This window comes from Salvelinus namaycush, chromosome 3 (genome assembly GCF_016432855.1).
Source record: "Salvelinus namaycush isolate Seneca chromosome 3, SaNama_1.0, whole genome shotgun sequence".
Lineage (NCBI taxonomy): Eukaryota > Metazoa > Chordata > Actinopteri > Salmoniformes > Salmonidae > Salvelinus > Salvelinus namaycush.
In genome coordinates this window covers 65,803,929-65,825,529 of record NC_052309.1, presented here as the reverse complement: position 1 = coordinate 65,825,529, position 21,601 = coordinate 65,803,929, and the positions used below count along the sequence as shown (strand labels likewise).

Sequence of the window (21,601 nt, the reverse complement as noted above, 5' to 3'; positions counted from 1 at the left end):
AAAGTTTGTATGTGAAAACTATACTGAGCAAAAATATAAACACAACATGTAAGGTGTTGGTCCCATGTTTCATGAACTGAAATAAAAGATCCCAGAAATGTTCTATACGCACAAAATGCTTGTTTCTATCAACTTTTGTGCACATCCCTGTTAGTGAGCATCCTTTACCAAGATAATCCATCCACTTAACAGGTGTGGCTTATCAAGAAGCAGATTAAGCAGCATGATCATTACCTTGTGCTGGCCACTCAAAAATGTGCAGTATTGTCACAAAAACCAATGCCACAGATGTCAACATTTTTAAGGGAGTGTGCAATTGGCATGCTGACTGCAGGAATGTCCACCAGAGCTGTTGCCAGAGAATTTAATGTTAATTTCTCTACCATAAGCCGCCTCCAACGGCGTTTTAGAGAATGTGACAGTAGGTCCGACCGGCCTCACAACCACAGACCACGTATAACCATATTCACCTGCAAGATCCTCTGAGACCAGCCACCCGGACAGCTGATGAACATGGGACCAACATTTTACATGTTAATTTTACATGTTCAGTATATTTTTTACCACGCATAATGCTGAAATAATCGCTGGAATTTTGTCACTCTAAACTGGAACTTTTTCCTCATGTAGTCTCACAGCCGCATCTTTTTCTGTTCTTTGCTGTAAAATGGACAATAAAGTTGCATTATATTCCATTGGGACTCGCAGATTGATTACCAGAGCCAAAAATAATAGTTTGAAGTATTTTTGAGGAAGTGTGGGCTTGTAGTGCAGCATTGCTAACATTGTTTTGGCTGTTTACATTCATGAATTTTGACGATGCTTATACGCTAACTCGTCGCCGTGGCAGAAGTAAATAATGGATTCTTGTGGATTCTGTCACCATGGCCTTCAGACAACTCAGGTAAGGGTAATTCGACCCAAATATAGATTTGACCTGAACTATCCCTTTAAGTGACATTTGAGCTGCTGTCAGGGTGATGGTGACAGAAGGGTGTTGTAAACACCTGAATGATTTAGGTACAGAGGACAAAAGCAGAACTCTGCACAGCATCCACGCTCCAAACACATTTACAGCTCAGTGTGATGGTTTCTCTGGAGCTTAGTGTGATGGTTTCTCTGGAGCTCAGTGTGATGGTTTCTCTGGAGCTCAGTGTGATGGTTTCTCTGGAGCTTAGTGTGGTGGTTGTGTCTCCACTGGAATACTTAGGTCAGCCTGACATATCAAGGTACAGCATGTTGCTCTAACTTACTACCTCTACATCACAGCAGCACTGTCAGTCACCAAACAAGGGACCGCTTCTTAACATGCAGTCACCTCCTCACAGGTCTAGGAACAGAGGGCGAACAGAGCAACAGGGAGGGGACAACAACAGCAGCAGCAACAGCACTAGCACCTTTTCAAAGGTCTGAGAACAGTGGGAGAGTGTCAGTGAGCTTAGAATAACAGCAGCAGCAGCAGCAGCACCTTTTCACAGGTCTAGAAACAGTGGGAGAGCATTGGGGAGGGAACAACAGGGCCAGCCCTAGGCATAAGCAGCATAAGCGACCGCTTAGGGTCCCGCACTTTTTTGGGGGGGGGGACTCAGTCGTGGTCTCAACTTACTTTTGAGAGTTTGAATAGTAGAATACACAGGGTGCAGTTTCAAAATTTGGTTGTGCATCAGCAGTTTTTCTCTTGTAATGTCAGTCACTCAATTACCCCATGTCAGCTAAGATTTTTTAGATTGGTAAGTTAGTCTAGCCAGCTATCTAAATGTGTACTAATCATGGTCAAATTATCGACTGGGCATGTAGGGCACATGCCCAGGGGCCCTCACCTCCAGGGGGCCCCCATTGATTTTGTTAGTCACTCTCTCTCAGATATCATAATATAGCTTAAGTCATGGCAAAATGTGTAGAATTGCAGGAAATAAGCTTCAAAACCACAAAAAAATCTCTCCACCCCATAGCACAATGTGTAGAATTGCAGGAAATGAACTCGAAAACATTTTTTTTCTCTGCACCTTCAAGAGTGGGGCCACTAAAATGTTTTCCTGCTAGGTGGGGGGGAGGCAACACATTTTCACTTAGGGCCCACAAAATGGTAGGGTCGGCCCTGGGGATCAACAACATAGGAATAGAATTAACAACAGCAACAGCAGAAGCTTTTCACAGGTCTGAGATCAGTAGCACAGCATGTTGGGAAGGAGAGTTGGGAACACTGGCTGGGTTTGTAATTGGAGGCTGACCGGGGGGGAGTGACAGTGTCATCAGATCCGCTCCAGGAGTTTGGCAAACACGGCGTATCTGCAGCTGACTGTGATGCCAAATAAACGGCCGCTGCTTTCATCTGCATGGCCCGGTGTGTACAGCGGTTAGAGCGAGAGAACGAGATCGAGAGAGAACGAGAGAACGAGAGAGAAAGAAAACGAGAGAGAGAAATAACGAGAGAGAGAACGAGAGAGAGAATGAGAGAGAGAGCGAGAGAGAGAGACTGTCATCTCATTATCAGATCCTGGAGATGAGTCAGCCATGGAGAGACGGGATGACCGTTGACCTTGTCTGCACACACACACACACACACACACACACACACACACACACACACACACACACACACACACACACACACACACACACACACACACACACACACACACTGTCAGTCGCACACACACATCCACAGTGAAGTATAAGTACCAAGGACCCGTGAGTCAGCCGTCAATACGTTTGTGTGTCATCGACATCAATACGTCTCACACACATGCAAACACATCACACGCACTCTGTTGACCTGCAACCTACAAACGCACACACAAACGCACGCTGCCAAACTTGCACAGACCGTTAAGGTCGAATAGAAGAGGGTAGATCTGCTGGTGTAGCGTTGTTCAGCTGTGCGCCATCCAAAAACATCCTCCCTGCGCCTCAGAGCCCTGGCAACAGCCGCCTTGATGTACTGTGTGTGTGAGTGAAAGAGAGAAATTGATATGTGAGATGAATACAAGAGAGAGGTAGAAACATACAGGGAGCGAAGCCAATAATTATTGATACAGCAAGCAGGGGACTTATAAAGGTGAAAGAAAGAATGGGACGGAGTGAAAAGGAAAGAGAAAAAATAGATTACGTTAATATACTCATGACCTTCACTGGGACAATGGACAGAAAACAGGAATTTCCCCTCTTCTGCTCTTTCCTGCCCAGGTTATTTCTGGCCTTGACCTATGGGGATACACGTCTATACACACACACACACACACACACACACACACACACACACACACACTTACAGTAATACTCCTCAAAACGACTGACCGAGATTAAACCCCGCAGTACATGGTGTGTATAGCCTACTTTAAGTAGTATCACCATTGTATTCTAATGTAAAAGGAAAGAAAAAATCTCCTCCTCTTTCTAAATCACAGAGCAGGGGCAACAGACACGGTTTTTCCCTTTGAACCAAACCAAAGCCTTCAGATAAACTGAATGAACAAACGGACCGTATTCATTAATGAAGAAGGTTCATCCAAGAGTAATATGCTAACCGTGTATTATTTCATTATGTCAAGGCAGTTCTGTAAAAAGACATTTTGAATTCCACCACAATGTTTTTAAGTGCTTTTTAATTAACTAAATACCATCCCTGGCCACCGTTAGCTAGACAAACTGGCTCTTGGGGTGTGTGTGTGTGTGTGTGTGTGTGTGTGTGTGTGTGTGTGTGTGTGTGTGTGTCGATATGAGACCCTCCATGGCCAGTTTGATTAATGACTTGAGGAAAACAGGCGGTGTGGCATCATAACAACAACAATTAAAAAAGCAATTTCCCAGAAGCCTTGTGTGTCCCCAAGCGACAGTGAGAGAGTGGTGGAGTTGGTTTTTATCTTCTCCAGAATAAACGGAGCGAGGGGGGGGGGGGACAGAGAGACAGAGAGAGACTTTAGGGAGGAACAGTGGTTTGGAAAGAGGAAAAAGAGAAAAAGCATTTGGTGGAAAAGCAATTTTTTTATAGAGGGTTGAAGGAACGATTGAGAAAATACAACGTAGAGAGTTTAATGGTGTGGCTAAAAATGAGCAAAGAGATTAAGTGTCCTTGGAGAGAGAACAGGAGGGATGGATAGAATGAGAGATAGGAAAAAGAGGTTGCGAGAAAAATGCGTGTCCGTGGAGATTACAGAAACAAATTTAAGAATGACCGGAATAACGGCTTCTGTCACCCTGACATTTTGTGTCAGACAGACAGGCTTCATTGTCTCTAAGTGGGGGTGCGGATCGAGGCCCCACTCAGTAGCATTGGCTCTATGGGAGATTGTGTGGTTGGTGTGGAAACTGGCGGTCTTTCATCTACCTGTCAGTCACGCGGAACACTTCATTACGTTGTGAAGGGGGTGATGATGAAATGAATGAACCGTTTTCCATGCCTGGAGAAAAGCAGTTACGCTTTGCTCATTTGTTAAGTTCTCCGTCTGCCTTCCAGTCAGTTTAAGCTCAGTTAAAGAGAGCGTTTTTGTCATAATTTCTTAGCTAGTTCTCATTCGGTATGGAGAAAATGTGGTTTATATATAGGCTAGCATATTGAGTTTTAGATATCTCGCTTTGAACAAGATCAGCATCAGATACACATACATGGACAGTGGACATACACCACACACACACACACACACACACACACACACACACACACACACACACACACACACACACACACACACACACACACACACACACATGCTCCACACAACCACACATTCCAAGTAGCCTAGATCACTCATCATGTATTTATCACTTTGTTTTATGTGCTATTCAGTAAGTGGTTAGCAAATAGATATGAGCTATTTGGCAGAATGGCCAATTCAGACATTGATTAGCCCAGAGGAGAGCAAAAAAAATGATTTCCCTCCCAAAATTAGGGTCAATAATTGATTTAGCTCCTTCCAGCGAGTACTTTGTAGCTATTTACGTCAGCAACAAACACGCAGAAAACCTCTCTGTTGTCTCCTGGGGAATATTTGTCACAAACAGCAGGGGACAATGCTCTTTCCCATAATGCATTTGGATTATTTCTCTGCAATACCACCGCCACCCTCCTCCCTCTGTCGCTCATCTCCACCATTGGCCTAATTATAGTCATGAATTAAGCATTGTTTGGCAAACGGAAAGGAGAAACCTTTTCAGGGAGAGACGCTCACCACTTCTTAAATGTCACTGTCTCTCGCCCCCCCCCGCCCTGCAGTAGTTGGGTCGGGCTGTACCGTAGGGACGGGATATGGAGTCTGTCCCATTTACGCCACTCTCAGTCCTTACTGTCGTGCTGCACAAACCTAGTTCGATTTTATGGGGACGCACAAACTTATTTTTTGATTTTTAATTTAACACTTAATATTATATCGACATTACTGTGACATTTTACATATCCTAGTATCCTAATGAATACCAAAATACCGACCCACGACGCTGGCGTTGCAAGGGCCGTGCTCTACCAACTGAGCCACACAGGACCATGATTCATGGCCTCATGTTCTCTCTTTCTATTTTTTCCTCTCTTCCAGAAAGTTCTCTCCAAAGGCCAGTTTTGAGACTGGACAGTGATGATGTCCATGCAAAGTAAGTATTTTGTTAAAGACTCGCTGGCATCGTTTAATCTGCAAAGAATCGTCCTTGATTAACCAAAGTTTGGAGCACAGTGCTGCTGTACCCTAGAAACACACTGGCAACCGTCCACTCAGTGTCCCTTCGGAGTGGCTGAGCATAAATATAGTGTCTTGAGGGAAACAACAGACCACTGGCTCTGTCAATCAATCACACTATTTTTATGGCCCGTTTTACGTATCCACTCTGTCACAAGGTTAATCCAGGGTCTAGGATTGTGAAAAGTGATAATTAGACGCTATGTCACTCTTCCAACCTGTCCCCCCCCCCCTCTCTCTCTCTCTCTCTCTCTCTCTCTCTCTCTCTGCTCTCTCTATCTCTCTCTCGCTTCGCTCTCTTCTCTCTCTTTCTTTCGCTCTCACTTCCCGCGCCTCCCAGTGAACGAGGCAGAGGGCTCGGTGAAGGTGGCCGAGTGGCAGCAGACATACTACGCCCACGACTCCGGCATCCAATCAGGCGCCACCACCGTGCGAGATGACGAGGGCACAGAGTACAGCGCCAAGAAGTATGCCGTCACCAACACGTTGGTGGAAAACCCTACAGGTATAAGTTATCTCTCTATCTCTCTCTCGCCCTTTCTCTCGTATTCCCACTTCCCCCTCTCTCTTCCCATCCCCCCCTTTCTCTCTCATTCCGTTGTTCCCTCTCGCTCTACTTCTCTTTCAGTCTCTCTACATCTCTTTCTCTTTCTGTACAAATAGGTCAACACTTACTCATTCAATGTCATAACCATGCTGTGATTCACTCACTCGCTCATAGGCCATCACAAACGTACACAGGCCAGTTTGGACTGGCTTCATGTCTTAAAATAGGCATGGTTCTTCTTCTGAAAAACTAGGTACTCACTGACTAGGGGCTAGAACCTCTTTCAAAATATCCCTAGTTTGAAACACTATCTATGGATAAATCTATCCACGTATCCGTTGATCTCCCCCTCCTCCTCCCTTTCTCCTCCCTCTCTCATCCCTCTCTCGTCCCTCTCTCCCTCCAGAGGTGGAGGCCCAGTACACCCTGACGCGGGCCCAGCGAGTGAGAGCGGCCATGTTCCCAGAGACCCTGGTGGAGGGCGAGGCGGTGCTGTCCACTCAGACTGACCCGGGTCAGCAGACCAACGTCCAGCGGCTAGCTGAGCCCTCGCAGCTCCTCAAGACCGCAATCGTCCACCTCATTAACTACCAGGATGACGCCGAGCTGGCCACTCGCGCCGTGCCCGAGCTCACCAAGCTGTTGGCCGACGATGATGCGGTAACTAACATCTAAGAGTTTCAAAAAAACTTAACATTGTTATAAATCCCATTTTCACAAAGCACAGATGTTAACACATGAATGCATTAAACAACACTATTTCCAACGTGCTCCTATTAAAAACGATCTGAACCCTAAAATTTTCTATCAAGATACCTTGATAGAAAATGACTCAAGTAAAAGTGAAAGTCACCCAGTAAAATACTACTTGAGTAAAAGTCTACAAGTATTTCTACAAGGGATGTTCTCTTGATAAGTGTGCAAATTGGACCATTTTCTGGGAAAATGTATGGAGTAAAAAGTATCTAATTTTATTTAGGAATGTAGTGAAGTAAAAGGAAAAGTTGTCAAAAATATAAATAGTAAAGTACAGATACCGCCCAAAAACTACCCCCCAAAAATACTTTAAAGCAGTACTTTAAAGTATTTTTACTTAAGTATTTTATACCACTGCAGCTAATCAAATAGAAAATATGGCCTTTGATTTCTAGATTAAAGACCTTCCAATGGATGACCTTGTCTCCCCCCCCCACCCCCCCCCCCACCCCCCAACAGCCTCTTGCTGCCTGCTGGGAGCAATCTTTGATCAAACTCAATTACACTGTTTAAACAAATAGGCTGATTTGGAAATTATTCAGCCAGTGACTATTGTAAGAGAAAAGTGTGTACTGTGTGTATCTAATGTACAGTGCCTTCAGAAAGTATTCAAACCCCATTACTTAAAATGGATTAAATTGCTACGTTTTGTAATGTCAGTGGAATTATGTTTTTAGAAATGTGTACAAACTAATTAAAAAATGAAAAGCTGAAACGTCTTAAATCAATAATTATTCAACCACTTTGTTACGGCAAGCCTAAATTAATTCTGTAGAAAAACGTAGCTGAACAACTCACGTAAGTTGCATGGACTCACTCTGTGTGCAATAATCGTGTTGATCATGATTTGTGAATGACTACCGCATCTCTGTACCCCACACATACAATTATCTGTAAGGTCCCTCAGTAGAGCAGTTGAATTTCAAACACAGATTCAACCACATCGATCACTCCACCCATCGACCACTGAGGAGCATGCTCTCGCTGCCCCGACAGGTGATATTCTGCCCAAACTCTATATACCATTGGCTTTCAAACCTTGTTCCTGCAGCTACCCATTTAATATGGGAAACCAAGTGAAATCTGTTCCGGAACATCAATAGTAACATGTTTTCGCAAACATAACATATTTCACTAAACTGTGGACAGCCCGTCTGCTCGCTCAGGAAAGGAATAAAGGCGAGAGCGGAGGAGATGGAAATGCATGATGGTGAGATATTCTGTATAGCTGAAGGTAATGTGACTCTCAATTAATTATGAAAATATTTTTTTCAATCCCTATTAGTAGCCTATTTAAAATCAGGCTAAGTGTAAACCGCCCTGCATAAACAATGAACCAAGATGTTGTCATATAGGGTCAGAACTTTTGTGAAATAGCACAGTTACAAATAGAAATCAAACTGGATGGACATCAGAAATAGAGGAAGGACTGAGAACAAACGGGAGAGAGCTATTGTGGGGTAGACTGTGTCTGTGAAATGTGTATAAGATGTATGAATTGAAGGTAGAAGCCGAAGTGTTTATTAGTTTACTCCAATTGGGGGATCGGTGGTAGGGTTTGCGGGGAATAATAATAAAGGTATATTCTACAAAAAAGTATGTATGTCTATATAGGTATGTGTATGTATATATGTGTATATGTATGCATGCGTGTATGGATATATATATTTACAAAAAAAATATATGGGGGATTGGAAATGATGCAGACAATTACATTGATGGAAGCAACATTCTTTCCGCAATATTAAGCTGATCCACCCCTTAAAATAAATAAATAAATGAACCAAGAGCATCACCTAGGGCTGGCTATACGTTCTCTCCAAGACTAATGGATAGACTTTTTGGAGAGTAGCATAAGGTAACCAGTCCATCCAGTATGTATAATAATACGGTCCACACTCAAAGGCGATTATTCAAATTTGTTTAATTTTGGAGCATAAGCTAGACCAATTATGTACCAAGACATCTTAAATCAGTGTTTTTTTATGTTTTTCTGCCATGCGTAATATGCGCTAGGCTATGTGTTGTATAACGGCACAATCATCTTTTTTCTTCTTTTTTTTTCTTTTTTCTCGGGCTTGGGCTCATAGCCTATGCGTAAGCTATAATATGCATATGAGTGTTTTGAATTAATCATCACCGTAGAAAGGCTGTCCATTTTGTTGTGTTAGGCTTTCAAACAACATCCACAACAATCGTGTTTTACACTGTTTCAACCTGCTGTTGAACTTCTTAGTTCAAACTGATCATCACAGTGAGATGAGTTTTTAAAGTACGATAGGCCTACTGTTTTGATGATAAGTGTTTGATGTGCTTTTCGAAGCATTTTCATGGATGTCAGAGTGGTTAGAGGGACAATAGAGCCCTGAGTACCAGGCCATTAGGCCCTGATGGTAGATGGCAAATTGGGTACTACCAAAGCATGTCCAGAGTGCATAAAAGGAGATTAATGTGACTCAACAGTCACATGGAATTTTACTGTGGTCTTGACTCATGTAATATGGTTACTGCAACAGCCCAAGTCCTTCCTAGCTCAGTTGTCAGAGAGGAAGGAAACCACTCAGGGATTTCACGATGAGGCCAATGGTGGTTTAATGGCTGTGATAAGAGAAAACTGAGGATGGATCAACAACATTGTAGTTACTCCACAATACTAACCTAATTGACAAAGTGAAAAGAAGGAAGCCTGTACAGAATACAAGTATTCCAAAACATGCATCCTGTTTGCAACAAGCCACTACTAAAGTAATACTGCAAAAAATGTGTCAACGCAATTCACTTTTTGTCCTGAATACAAAGTGTTATGTTTGGGGCAAATCCAATACAACACATTACTGAGTACCAATCTCCATATTTTCAAGCATAGTGGTGGCTGCATCATGTTATGGGTATGCTTGTAATCGTTAAGGACTGGGGAGTTTTTCAGGATAAAAAATAAACGGAATGGCGCTAAGCACAGGCAAAATCCTAGAGGAAAACCTGGTTCAGTCTGCCTTCCACCAGACACTGGGAGATGAATTCACAGTTCAGCAGGACAATAACCCAAAACACAAGGCCAAATCTACACTGCAGTTTCTTACCAAGAAGACAGTGAATGTTCCTGAGTGGCCGAGTTGCAGTTTTGACTTAAATCTACTTGGAAATCTATAGCAAGACCTGAAAATGGTTGTCTAGCAATGATCAACAATCAATTTCACAGAGCTTGAAGAATTTTGAAAAGAATAATGGGCAAATGTTACACATTCCAGGTGTGGAAAGCCCTTAGAGACTTACCCAGAAAGACTCAAAGCTGTAATCGCTCCCAAGGGTCTAGAAAGTATGTAAATTAGATAAATGTGCAAGCCTTTCTAAAAACATGTTTTCACTTTGTCACTAAGGGGTATTGTGTGTAGCTAGGTGAGAAAAATGTTTATATTTAATCACGGTTTATTTCAGGCCATAACACAACAAAATGTGGAATAAGTCAACTGGTATGAATACTTTCTGAAGGTACTGTGTCTCTTGTACTATAGAAGTACTATTATGTCCTTAATAGTGACATTGACTCTGTCACTGTTGTGTGCTGTCCCTCCTCACACTTGCGCACCGTCCTGCTGACTAGCATTGATCCAGTTCCATGCTTGACTAGCTACTAGCTCTCTGTGGCTCTGGCTGTGCTTGTCAAGGTCGTGACTGAGCCCATTAGATTGGACACAGATTAGGACTACCCCAGAAACAAATCCTCTCTAGGTTGATATTGTCATTTAACATAATTTCAGGTGTCCTTAAGTGATTCAGTGTACAACATTGCTTGAGTTGAGGCTTATGTGGTCAGTTCTGATTGCGATTGAAAGTCATGATGGACCCAGTCCTGCTCTGTCTTCTACTCACAATTCAAACTCAAGTCGTGGTCTGTTCCTAAATCTTGTTATCAATGACCATGTTCAATGTACCCACGAATTGCTGAAGTGCAACGTTTAAAAAAAGCCATAATCCTAAAGAAATGTGCAGACCTAATAATGGGTCCCAACCCAATGCCACCATTTTGCATGCGCAGAAATGGACAAATATGCAACGTCTTATTCCCCACAGGTGGTGGTCAACAAGGCGGCCATGATCGTGAACCAGCTGACACGGAAAGAGGCGTCTCGACGGGTGCTGATGCAGTCCCCCCAGATGGTGGCGGCGGTGGTGCGGGCCATGCAGAACACGGGAGACATGGAGACAGCCCGTTGTGCTGCCAGCGTCCTCCACAGCCTGTCCCACCAGAGAGAGGGCCTGCTCGCCATCTTCAAGTCCGGGGGCGTCCCTGCCCTGGTCCGCATGCTCAGGTAGGAGAGGAGGGAGGGATTAGTGGGTGGATGGATGGATGTTGAGGGGTAGATGGCAGTGGATAGATGGAGGGAGGGAAGTGTCGACAGATGTTTGGATAGATTGTTGGTAAATGATTTGTTGTGAAGGAGTAGGTATGGATCGTAGATAGAAGTGTCGACAGATGTTTGGATAGATTGTTGGTAAATGATTTGATGTGAAGGAGTAGGTATGGATCGTAGATAGAAGGATCGGTAGATGTTTGGATGCTTTTATGGTTAAAGTGGAGAATGGACTTGTTGGATGGATGGATGGATGGATGGATAGAGTGAGGAATTTATATTTTTATAGGCATTGTAGGTTGGTGGTTTGATGGGGAGTGAATTAATGAAAGAAAGAGAGAGAAAAAGCAAGGGGGTGAAAGAGAGACAAATAGATACTTGTAAGGTGGAATTCAGTGTTAGAAATAAAGGGATTTAGGCACACACTGATCTGGCCTGTCTCTGCATCTGCAGTTGTGTACGTGCTGTGTGTGTTCATTTGTGTGTGCGTGTGTGTGGTGTGTGTGTGTTTGGTGTGTGTGTGTGAAAGCATGGGCGTGTGTAAGTATGTGTGCGTGCGTGCGTGCGTGCATGCTTATGTGTGTGTATCCAATCCACCATGTCCACTACTGCCTGAAGGCTAACATATTAGCATATCACATTATTACCCATCAGAAATGAGGTGTCATCCTGTGCTCATTAACTTGGCCAAACTGGTTTGCACATCATTTCAACCTGACCACCAGGCTCATTTTAACCTCACGATAAGTGGCGGCCATTTTACATAGTCATTTCTCAGGCAGAGTCCCTTTATCTCTGTTCACACAGTATAAACCCTGTATAACAGTCTAGGAGGCACCAGACAGAGACTAAATTAAGACATTTAATTAATTCAGAAACAAAATTCAGATAAATACAAATGGAAGAACCTCCCTGTACAAGACTGTCAAATAGGGACTTAGATGCAGATTCATGAAAGAGAAATATGTTTTTTTTTAATGATACAAAGAGCAGCAAGGGCACATTTAAAAAAAACTAATTAAAGCAAATGAAATTCAGAGGGAACTAATTGGGAAAAGAAAGGTCATGCTAATTTCTCTCATACCTCCCTCTCTTCATCTGGTCTCTGCCTCTCTATTTCCCTCCCTCTCCCTCTCCCCTCCCTCCCTGCTTCCCTCCCCTCTCCTCTTCCCTCAGTTCTCCCATGGAGTCAGTGCTGTTCTATGCCATCACGACCCTCCACAACCTGCTACTGCACCAGGAGGGAGCCAAGATGGCGGTGCGCCTGGCCGACGGCCTGCAGAGGATGGTGCCCCTGCTGAAAAAGAGCAACCCCAAGTTCCTGGCCATCACCACTGACTGCCTGCAGCTGCTCTCCTATGGAAACCAGGAGAGCAAGGTGCGTGGTGGGTGGGGGGTCTTTAATGCGTATGCATGGGGATCATCATATTTGGCATAGTGGTATTGGCACGGACTACCTGCATCTCTTGAATGCAGCCAGGGGAGAGTGTGTGTGTGTGTGTGTGTTTTGGCGTGTATGCGTGTGGATAATGCTTGAGACATCATATTGGCATAGTGGTATTGGCACGGACTACCTGCATCTCTTCACTGCAGTCAGGGGAGAGAGTGTGTGTGTGTGTGTGTGTGTGTGTGTGTGTGTGTGTGTGTGTGTGTGTGTGTGTGTGTGTGTGTGTGTGTGTGTACTTGCAGTGTGTGTATGTGTGTACTTGCAGGTCTGGATTATGCGTGATCCCTTTTAGTGCCACCTGCAGCTGCACAGCAGGGGAGCAAGGGTGTATATGCACGTGACGTGTGTGTGTGTGTGTGTGTACATGAACACAAACACGTACACTGTACATGGCCTTACCACTGGCTGCCTTCAGTTGCATTGCTACAGAGTTTGGACATTACATTACATTGTATTATGAATTGTCTCAAATATGATTGTTAGAATAATAATACTAGTGTCTTTAATACCCTGTATTACATCAGTAATATACTGAATATTAAGTGAATATAATTCAATCAAATACACATACTGCTATTATTATTCAAACAATCATATTTGAGACAATTCATAATGCAATTTCCAAACTCTGTAACGATATTTCATTGTATATGACAGTGTTTTTTCATTGTTATTCCTCTCAGCTTATCATCCTAGCCAACGGGGGCCCTGAGGGGCTGGTCTTCATCATGAGGAACTATAATTATGAGAAATTGCTGTGGACCACCAGCCGTGTGCTCAAAGTTCTCTCAGTGTGCCCTAGCAACAAGCCCGCCATAGTGGAAGCTGGTGAGTGTGTGTGTGTGTGTTTTTGGGGTGGGTGTGTGTCCGTACGTATGTGTGTGTCTGTGTGTGTGTGTTGTCTCATCCTATCCATAAAGGAGCCATCTTTAACTTCCTCTCTCATCCTTCCAGGGGGCATGCAGGCCCTGGGACAGCACCTGACCGGCTCCAGCCAGCGCCTCACACAGAACTGCCTCTGGACCCTGAGGAACCTGTCTGATGCTGCCACTAAACAGGTCAGGAAACCATAGAGTCCATTTTGAATCAGCATAGACCGTACCATAGGCTAATAAAGACCAATGACTGTATATCTATAAAGACCAATGACTGTATATACAGTATGAATGAACAAAGTCATCGATCACGTGACACCATTTATTCCTATGTAAAGACTCCATATCACATTGAAGCCAAATTCAGTTGGTTAAGATGGCGTCTTATGGGGACGTACCATGCACAGTTTGAGCTACTCCAGGAAGTGACGTTGCAGGCAAACTCAGTGCTGCCCCATTTCGTTGAGTAACTCAAGTTGAAAGCCGACCAGGGTACTGCTGGCTGCCATTCGCAACTAAACTATCCTTATAACGTCTTCTGTGTGCGATTTTTAAGATCATCGGTACAAGGACATACATCTGGTGTATTAGAAAGGCAGCTGTTGGTGCCATGATTGTCTTCAAAAATGTGAAGATTGACCATGTAGAGGGTCATTTTTCCATTCACTATAATGGGAGATCCTGTTTTCTGCTAACAATCCCGTGGTCGGCCTTGAAATTCTGTGGCTTCAAAGAGGCAGTCGTTCTCCTCTGATGAAGACAGTACCATCAAGTTCTACAGAGACAGTGACATAGTTGGAGTTCTACAGTAAAACATAGAATGAACAAACAAAGGACTCGACCCGCCTCTCTCTCTGTCTGTAGGAGGGTCTGGATGGCCTGCTGCAGGTGTTAGTGGGACAGCTGGGTTCGGACGACGTCAACATGCTGACGTGCGCCACGGGGATCCTGTCCAACCTCACCTGCAACAACTCCCGCAACAAGGCCCTGGTCACGCAGTGCGGCGGCGTCGAGGCGCTCATCCACGCCGTGCTGCGGGCAGGAGAAAAGGAGGATGTGGCCGAGCCCGCCGTCTGCGCCCTGCGCCACCTGACGTCACGCCACCAGGACGCCGAGCTGGCCCAGAATTCTGTGCGGCTGCATTATGGTATTCCTGCCATTGTCAAGCTGCTGGGGCAGCCCCACTACTGGCCTGTGGTGAAGGTGAGGGCGGAGATAGTTGGTTGGGGAGGGGATGGGAGTGGGGAAGAGGTGAGAAAAAGGTATACTGTGCTTGTTTTGTCTGTCTCATTGTTTTGTCTGGCTGGTAGCTCCATTACTGAACTTTGGCTAAGTTGAAGGTGAGGGGTGAAAGATCAAAGAGTGAAGTTTGCAGGCTGGTTGTGGTTGTTTTGTCTGACCAGTTGATCTTTTGTTTATTGTTTTGTCTGGCTTGAGTGTTCGGTTGTTTTGTTTGGCTGGCTGTTTTGTCTTTGTGATTGTTTTGTTTACCTAAATAACCGGTTGTGGTACATCCATTTATTTATGTGTCTAAATCCAGCAGCTGCAGTCAGTCTCTAATGATTCCTCATTTAACGGGTGCTTGAGTGAGGTTAAAATCATTACATACAGCCACCACTCATTGTCCCCTTCTTTGCAATGTGTGATGCACTGTACATATTAATACTTTTATTTTTTTTTAACTTGAATTGGAAACAACATAGCTGTACTATTTAGGGCTCTGTTCAGTTCGCATTGCGGAAGTTCAGGTTAACAGCGTTATTGAATGTTCCCACTTTAGTGGAGACTTTATTCATAGTAAACACTTCATATGTCGGCCCAATCGGAAGTGACCTTTACATTTCTACTGTGGAATCTGTAACGCTTCAGCGATACATATTGAATAGAACCCTTCATTTAGTTGGAACTGTTGTTTGGAAATGGTAGTACTTTAATAAAGGATTACTTTTAAATGAAAGCAGGTCAGAAGGAATGTTTTGGAGAAAGTGAGACCTGCATATGGGAAGAAGTTGTTCACTATGCGAGATGTAGTGCAGGCAGGGTACTGGGCTGTACCCCGAGGCAGGGCACAGGACGTGCTTCCCATAATCCCGCTGGGTTGCTCTGGAGACCATTCGGCTGCCTCGGACAACACCCGCTGGCTCCCACTGTCCCCTCTCTGGCTTTTTGTTTTTGTTTTTAGAGAAAACGAGGGAGGCCGGAGTGAGAGAGAGAAAATACACAAAGGTTAAGTCAAATAGAAATGGCTAATTTGGGTGAGAGAGAGAGAGAGAAAAAGGGCTGCTCACAGGCAGTAAGTGTAGCATGCTTCACACAACAACGTCACCGTGGAACAATGATAACATCGTCTGGGAGTTGCAAGGCCTTCGATGTCATTCTTTAGCAATGACAACAAGATTGGTTGGATTTTTCTCTGAATCCAGTGGCGACCTTATAAATTCATATCAATGTGTTATTGTCGTCTGTTTCATCGGGGAATAGTGCACACCCATCTTTGACAGCAGGTGGATTTAAGGATAGCAAGAGAGTCAAATGCTCAACTTGCCAGAATAACCACTCTCACAACGAAATAAATCAAGCTAAAATGTCAGCCTAGTATGAGGGTAAACCCATGTTTAACATTATTAGCTATGCTATTGATATACAGTAGATATAGTAAAATGATAGTAGGCCTAATAGTAATATCAATAGTAATACAGTATAGCAATAGTTGGATACTAGTAATATCAATGGTACGTTATCTTTGTTTTAATGTCATCTTTGCTTTATGAGTGGTAGTTTTCCTCTCTTGTGATCTAGACAGTCAACTAGTATGATAAGGAAGGTTACGTTCCCTTCCCCCTCCAACCCCGCGCTGCAGTCTCTGATCTCCTCTGGTTCGCTCCCAGCAAGCAGCATCCGTGAAGCACGCTTGAGTTCGTGCCAATCGGATCAGAACCCCTTAAATGGTCGAGGGGTATGTGTGTGTCCTGCTGTCCTGCTCTGTCGTTCCCATGGGCACTGGTCCACAAGAATGGCCCTTTATTTTTACCCCGATGTGCACTAGCCTCTCTGTGTGTCATGTTTGTGTCCCAATAGTCCATCTGCGTTCTTTCCTTGTGTCCTTTCCTTCAATTCTGATCTGAAAGTGTTTGATGAGGGAGTGAAGGCAGTGTGGTAGGCACCTATCTAGTGTTTTCACCTGTCATTGGTCTTAAAGGATAGAGGAAAGTCATCCATTTAAGAGTATTTGTACCCGCTCTGTGTGTGCATGTAGGCCTATGCATGTGCACTTGGCAAGTGGCCATGTGTGCCTTTATGACTCCAGTGACACATGTCCCCCATCTGTAGCAGCAGGTAAACATTGACATCTCTCATCCTCTACTTCACCTGACAGAAAGGTGTTGGGGTTTTCGAAGGCCTATTGGCAGCCAGCTATCCATGTATTGGAAGCTTGTTGCTGATTACTTGACCATGTATACAATACTTCCCATTTAGGGGCTATTAGGCTTTCTGAGTTCATTAGCTCTGATTGACTTGTATTTAGTTCCCACACAAAGAACATGAATGCCCCACACACTCTGCTCTCTCTCTCTCTCTCTCACAAACACACACACACACACACACACACACACACACACACACACACACACACACACACACACACACACACACACACACACACACACACACACACACACACACACACACACACACACACACACATACACTGCTCTCTCCCTCTCACACACACACACCTCCTCTATCTCTGCCTCCTTCTGCTCTACGTCAGCCAAAATGTTTGTCTGCACCAAGCTGTGCCTAATCACTCATTTACACCTTCTGAATTTAAACCTCATACTGTGTGTGTGTGTGTGAGTGTGTGCGTGTGTGTGTGTGCGTGTGCGTGTGCGTGTCTATCCAAACTCATATGAATAAGCAGAGAGAGCCATATAAATATGTATGCTGGAATGCACACGTGTTTATGTTCATCTGTGACTGCGTACACATACATGTTCTGTGCACAAGCAGGATCTAATCTTTCATTTACAGGCTGAATTAGCCAATCGTTCTGCCCTCTCCCTCTCTCTCTCTCTGCGCGGTGTGGAGGCAGACGCTACGGGCCATGCCTGCATTTTCCTCCTGATCTGCACTCCTCACTGACAGACAGCAGGGGATTTGTGTGTGTGTGTGTGTGTGTGTGTGTGTGTGTGTGTGTGTGTGTGTGTGTGTGTGTGTGTGTGTGTGTGTGTGTGTGTGTGTGTGTGTGTGTGTGTGTGTGTGTGTGTGTGTGTGTGTGTGTGTGTGTGCATTGGCGTGTGTGTGTGTGTGTGTGCATTGGCGTGTGTGGAGGATTAGGCAACCAGATCTCCATCACAGCACACGCCAGTGGAGGATTCTCAATCCAGCCGGAGCTCTTTTAATAAAGGGGATATTGTTATTTAATGATGTGAAATGAATGATGAGGTTTTTAAAAGGGGACTATATAAGATGTTATTGGCCCCTGTTGGGGCTAGGGGTCGGGGTATGGGAAATGGGAGGGAACAGGGCAGGGTTATGGTAAGCCAGACCATCATTTCAGGAGATGGCATCTCACGTTCGGTTAAATGTGATTGCAGTTACATTGCTGCAGCGTGCATCACTTGCACAGTCGCACATATAGGTGTATATCTTAGGGTACGGTACGTATGCGTTCTTTCACATGAGCTCCACACTGCAGTGCCAAATCCTTAATAGATGTGTACTATATGCTTTCATACACGCACTCTCATAATCATGCAGTATATCATGTATTTGTGCATAAGGTGTTGTAGCAGTAACAGAGATAATATTGGTGCTTTTTCCATACAGCTACGTTCAACCCGCCCCCTCTCTTTCCCATAGGCCACGGTTGGTCTGATCCGTAACCTGGCGCTGTGCCCAGTCAATCAGGCCCCACTGAGGGATGCTGGAGCCATCCCCCGATTGGTCAACCTGCTGCTGAAGGCTCACCAGGACACCCAGAGACACGCCTCCAGTTCTCAGCAGACGTACCAGGTCAGCCACGACGCCATTCAACACATAAGACTCACGATCACAGGAATGACACTGTCATAATCCATAATGATAGAAGTTATGTCACCTTCACCACAAATATGCAAGTCACTCACAGTTGCAGCACGCATACAGAGTGAGTCGCCGCCGTTGCAGCCCACATACCACAGATGAATCCACTCCATTACATGCTAGCCATATCACACAATCTCCTCAGCCAAATACACAATTCAAATACACTGAAGCACCCAAGGCAACATTCTTTCAACACTCTGCACATCAAATCACAAATATTCCAAGACTGCATTCTCTGTGTTTGAAACAGTTCCTCACACTGTAAAACGAGTAGGTTGTATTTCAGACTCAGTAAAGGGGTGCAATGCACCACACAGGGTCCCAGCAGGATAGTCCATGTGGTCACCACCATGCCCCAGCTCCAGCACACGCCCCATCCCAGAACTCTCCAACTCAGTGTTGGCCTATGGGGAGACTCAGTGACAGAGATCCATTTCAGTCCACTGGCCCACTTTGAACTCTGAGCTGCACAACAATATTCACACGTATAGACAGAGAGCTGTGGTTTGAGGGAAAATACGAAATGTGGGCTAAGTTTGTGAGAGACGACCAGGGAGTTTTTCACTGATTCGTTGTCTGTAAATAGTTTACTTAAACTTGAGGCAGGATACGCACACATACACACCCTCTCAAGTCTATTACTAATTTTACGCGGTTTTGAAGCCATTGGGAGCTTGGCCAAATGATTTGGGACACAGTGCTCTCTGTATGATACAGTGCTCTCTTAGTGTCAAAGTTGTATTGTTAAGATTGTCAAACCAGCTTACATGAAGTAGATCACACACACACACACACACAGACACACACACACACACACACACACACACACACACACACACACACACACACACGTTAAATGATGAAAACAAACCCATATATCAACGAATCGTCACAGAGGATTTCACAAAGTCCCAAACACACAGTTCCTAACTCTCTTCCCCACTCTCCTCCCAGGATGGTGTTCGTATGGAGGAGATAGTGGAGGGCTGTACAGGAGCCCTGCACATCCTGGCTAGAGACCCCGTCAACAGGGGAGAGATCGCCAGCATGCAGACCATCCCACTCTTTGTACAGGTCTAATACATTCATGTCTAATACATCTAATACAACTCTCAGTTGGTGTTGTATGCACTTGTGTGAGAGAGAGAAAGTGGGAAAATTTGTGAAAATAAGTGAGTGTGTGTACTTGTGAGTTTTGGTGTATTTTAGCAGATGTGTCTGAGCTCTCCCCTCCCTCTCTCCATCCGTCCGTAGCTGTTGTACTCGTATGTGGAGAATGTGAAGCGTGTGTCTGCGGGGGTGCTGTGTGAGCTGGCCCTGGACAAGCAGTCTGCGGAGATGATCGACGCAGAGGGAGCCTCCGCCCCGCTCATGGAGCTACTGCACTCCAACAACGAGGGCATCGGTCAGTCTCTTCATAAGCAGCAGCTTACGCTTTAGTGGATTTGATCCAGCTCTCCTTTTTTAAACAAACACTTGGGCTTTCAACAAACAATCATATATCTGTTCTTTTAAACAAAGACTCGGGCTTTCGAAACAGTCCCATGTACAGTGCATTCGGAAAGTATTCAGACCCCTAGAATAACAGCCTTATTCTAAAATTGATTTAAATGTTTTTTTCCATCATCAATCTACACACAATACCCCATAATGACAAAGCAAAAACAGGTTTTTAGACTTTCTTGCAAATGTATTCAAAATAAAAAATGGAAATTTTTGGAAACATTTACATAAGTATTCAGACCCTTTACTCAGTACTTTGTTGAAGCACCTTTGGAAGCGATTCTAGCCTTGAGTCTTCTTGGGTATGACGCTACAAGCTAGGCACACTTGTATTTGGGGAGTTTCTCCCATTCCTCTCTGCAGATCCTCTCAAGCTCTGTCAGGTTGGATGGGGGAGCGTCGCTGCACAGCTATTTTCAGGTCTCTCCAGAGATGTTCGATCTGGTTCAAGTCCGGGCTCTGGCTGAGCACTCAAGGACATTCAGAGACTTGTCCCGAAGTCACTCCTGCATTGTTTTGGCTGTGTGCTTAGGGTTGTCTGAGGTCCTGAGCGTTCTGGAGCAGGTTTTCATCAAGGATCTCTCTGTACTTTGCTCCGTTCATCTTTGCCTCGATCCTGACTAGTCTCCTAGTCCCTGCCGCTGAAAAACATCCCCACAGCATGATGCTGCCACCACCATGCTTGACGCTTGGCATTCAGGCCAAAGAGTTCAATCTTGGTTTCATCAGACCAGAGAATCTTGACTCTCATAGTCAGAGAGTCTTTATGTGCCTTTTGGAAAACTAAGTGGGCTGTAATGTGTATTTTACTGAGGAGTGGCTTCCGTCTGGCCACTCTACCATAAAGGCCTGATTGGTGGAGTGCTGCAGAGATGGTTGTCCTTCTGGAAGGTTCTCCCATCTCCACAGAGAACCTCTAGAGCTCTATCAGACTGACCATCGGGTTCTTGGTCACCTCCCTGACCAAGGCCCTTCTCCCCTGATTGCTCAGTTTGGCCGGGCTCTAGGAAGTGTCTTGGTGGTTCCAAACTTCTTCCATTTCAGGATGATGGAGGCCACTGTGTTCTTTGGGACCTTCAATGCTGCAGACATTTTTTGGGTACCCTTCCTCAGATCTGTGCCTCAACACCATCCTGTCTCGGAGCTCTACCGACAATTCCTTCGACCTCATGGCTTGGTTTTTGCTCTAACATGCACTGTCAACACTCAAAGATGATCAATGGAAACAGGATGCACCTGAGCTCAATTTCAAGTCTCATAGTAAAGGGTCTGAATACTTATGTAAATAAGGTATTTCTGTTTTTTTATTGTTAATACATTTGCTAAAATGTCTAAAAACATTTTTTCAATTTGTCATCCTGGGGTAT

General features: G+C 44.6%; 1 protein-coding gene across 2 annotated transcripts in view; it reads left to right on the top strand.

Annotated features, from left to right (window-relative positions):
- Window positions 1–21,601, top strand: part of LOC120035070 (junction plakoglobin-like) — a 65,668-nt gene that overhangs the window by 39,041 nt on the left and 5,026 nt on the right. For both annotated transcript variants that reach the window (XR_005474106.1, XM_038981839.1), the window contains exons 2-12: window positions 5,529–5,583; window positions 6,007–6,171; window positions 6,620–6,873; window positions 11,041–11,279; window positions 12,498–12,699; window positions 13,452–13,596; window positions 13,723–13,826; window positions 14,508–14,846; window positions 18,507–18,659; window positions 19,686–19,805; window positions 19,986–20,136. Coding sequence is in view for 1 of the 2 variants with exons in the window: in XM_038981839.1 (XP_038837767.1) it covers window positions 5,568–5,583; window positions 6,007–6,171; window positions 6,620–6,873; window positions 11,041–11,279; window positions 12,498–12,699; window positions 13,452–13,596; window positions 13,723–13,826; window positions 14,508–14,846; window positions 18,507–18,659; window positions 19,686–19,805; window positions 19,986–20,136 (1,888 nt within the window). In the remaining variant the exon portion in view is untranslated. The remainder of the gene's footprint in view (window positions 1–5,528; window positions 5,584–6,006; window positions 6,172–6,619; window positions 6,874–11,040; window positions 11,280–12,497; window positions 12,700–13,451; window positions 13,597–13,722; window positions 13,827–14,507; window positions 14,847–18,506; window positions 18,660–19,685; window positions 19,806–19,985; window positions 20,137–21,601) is intronic.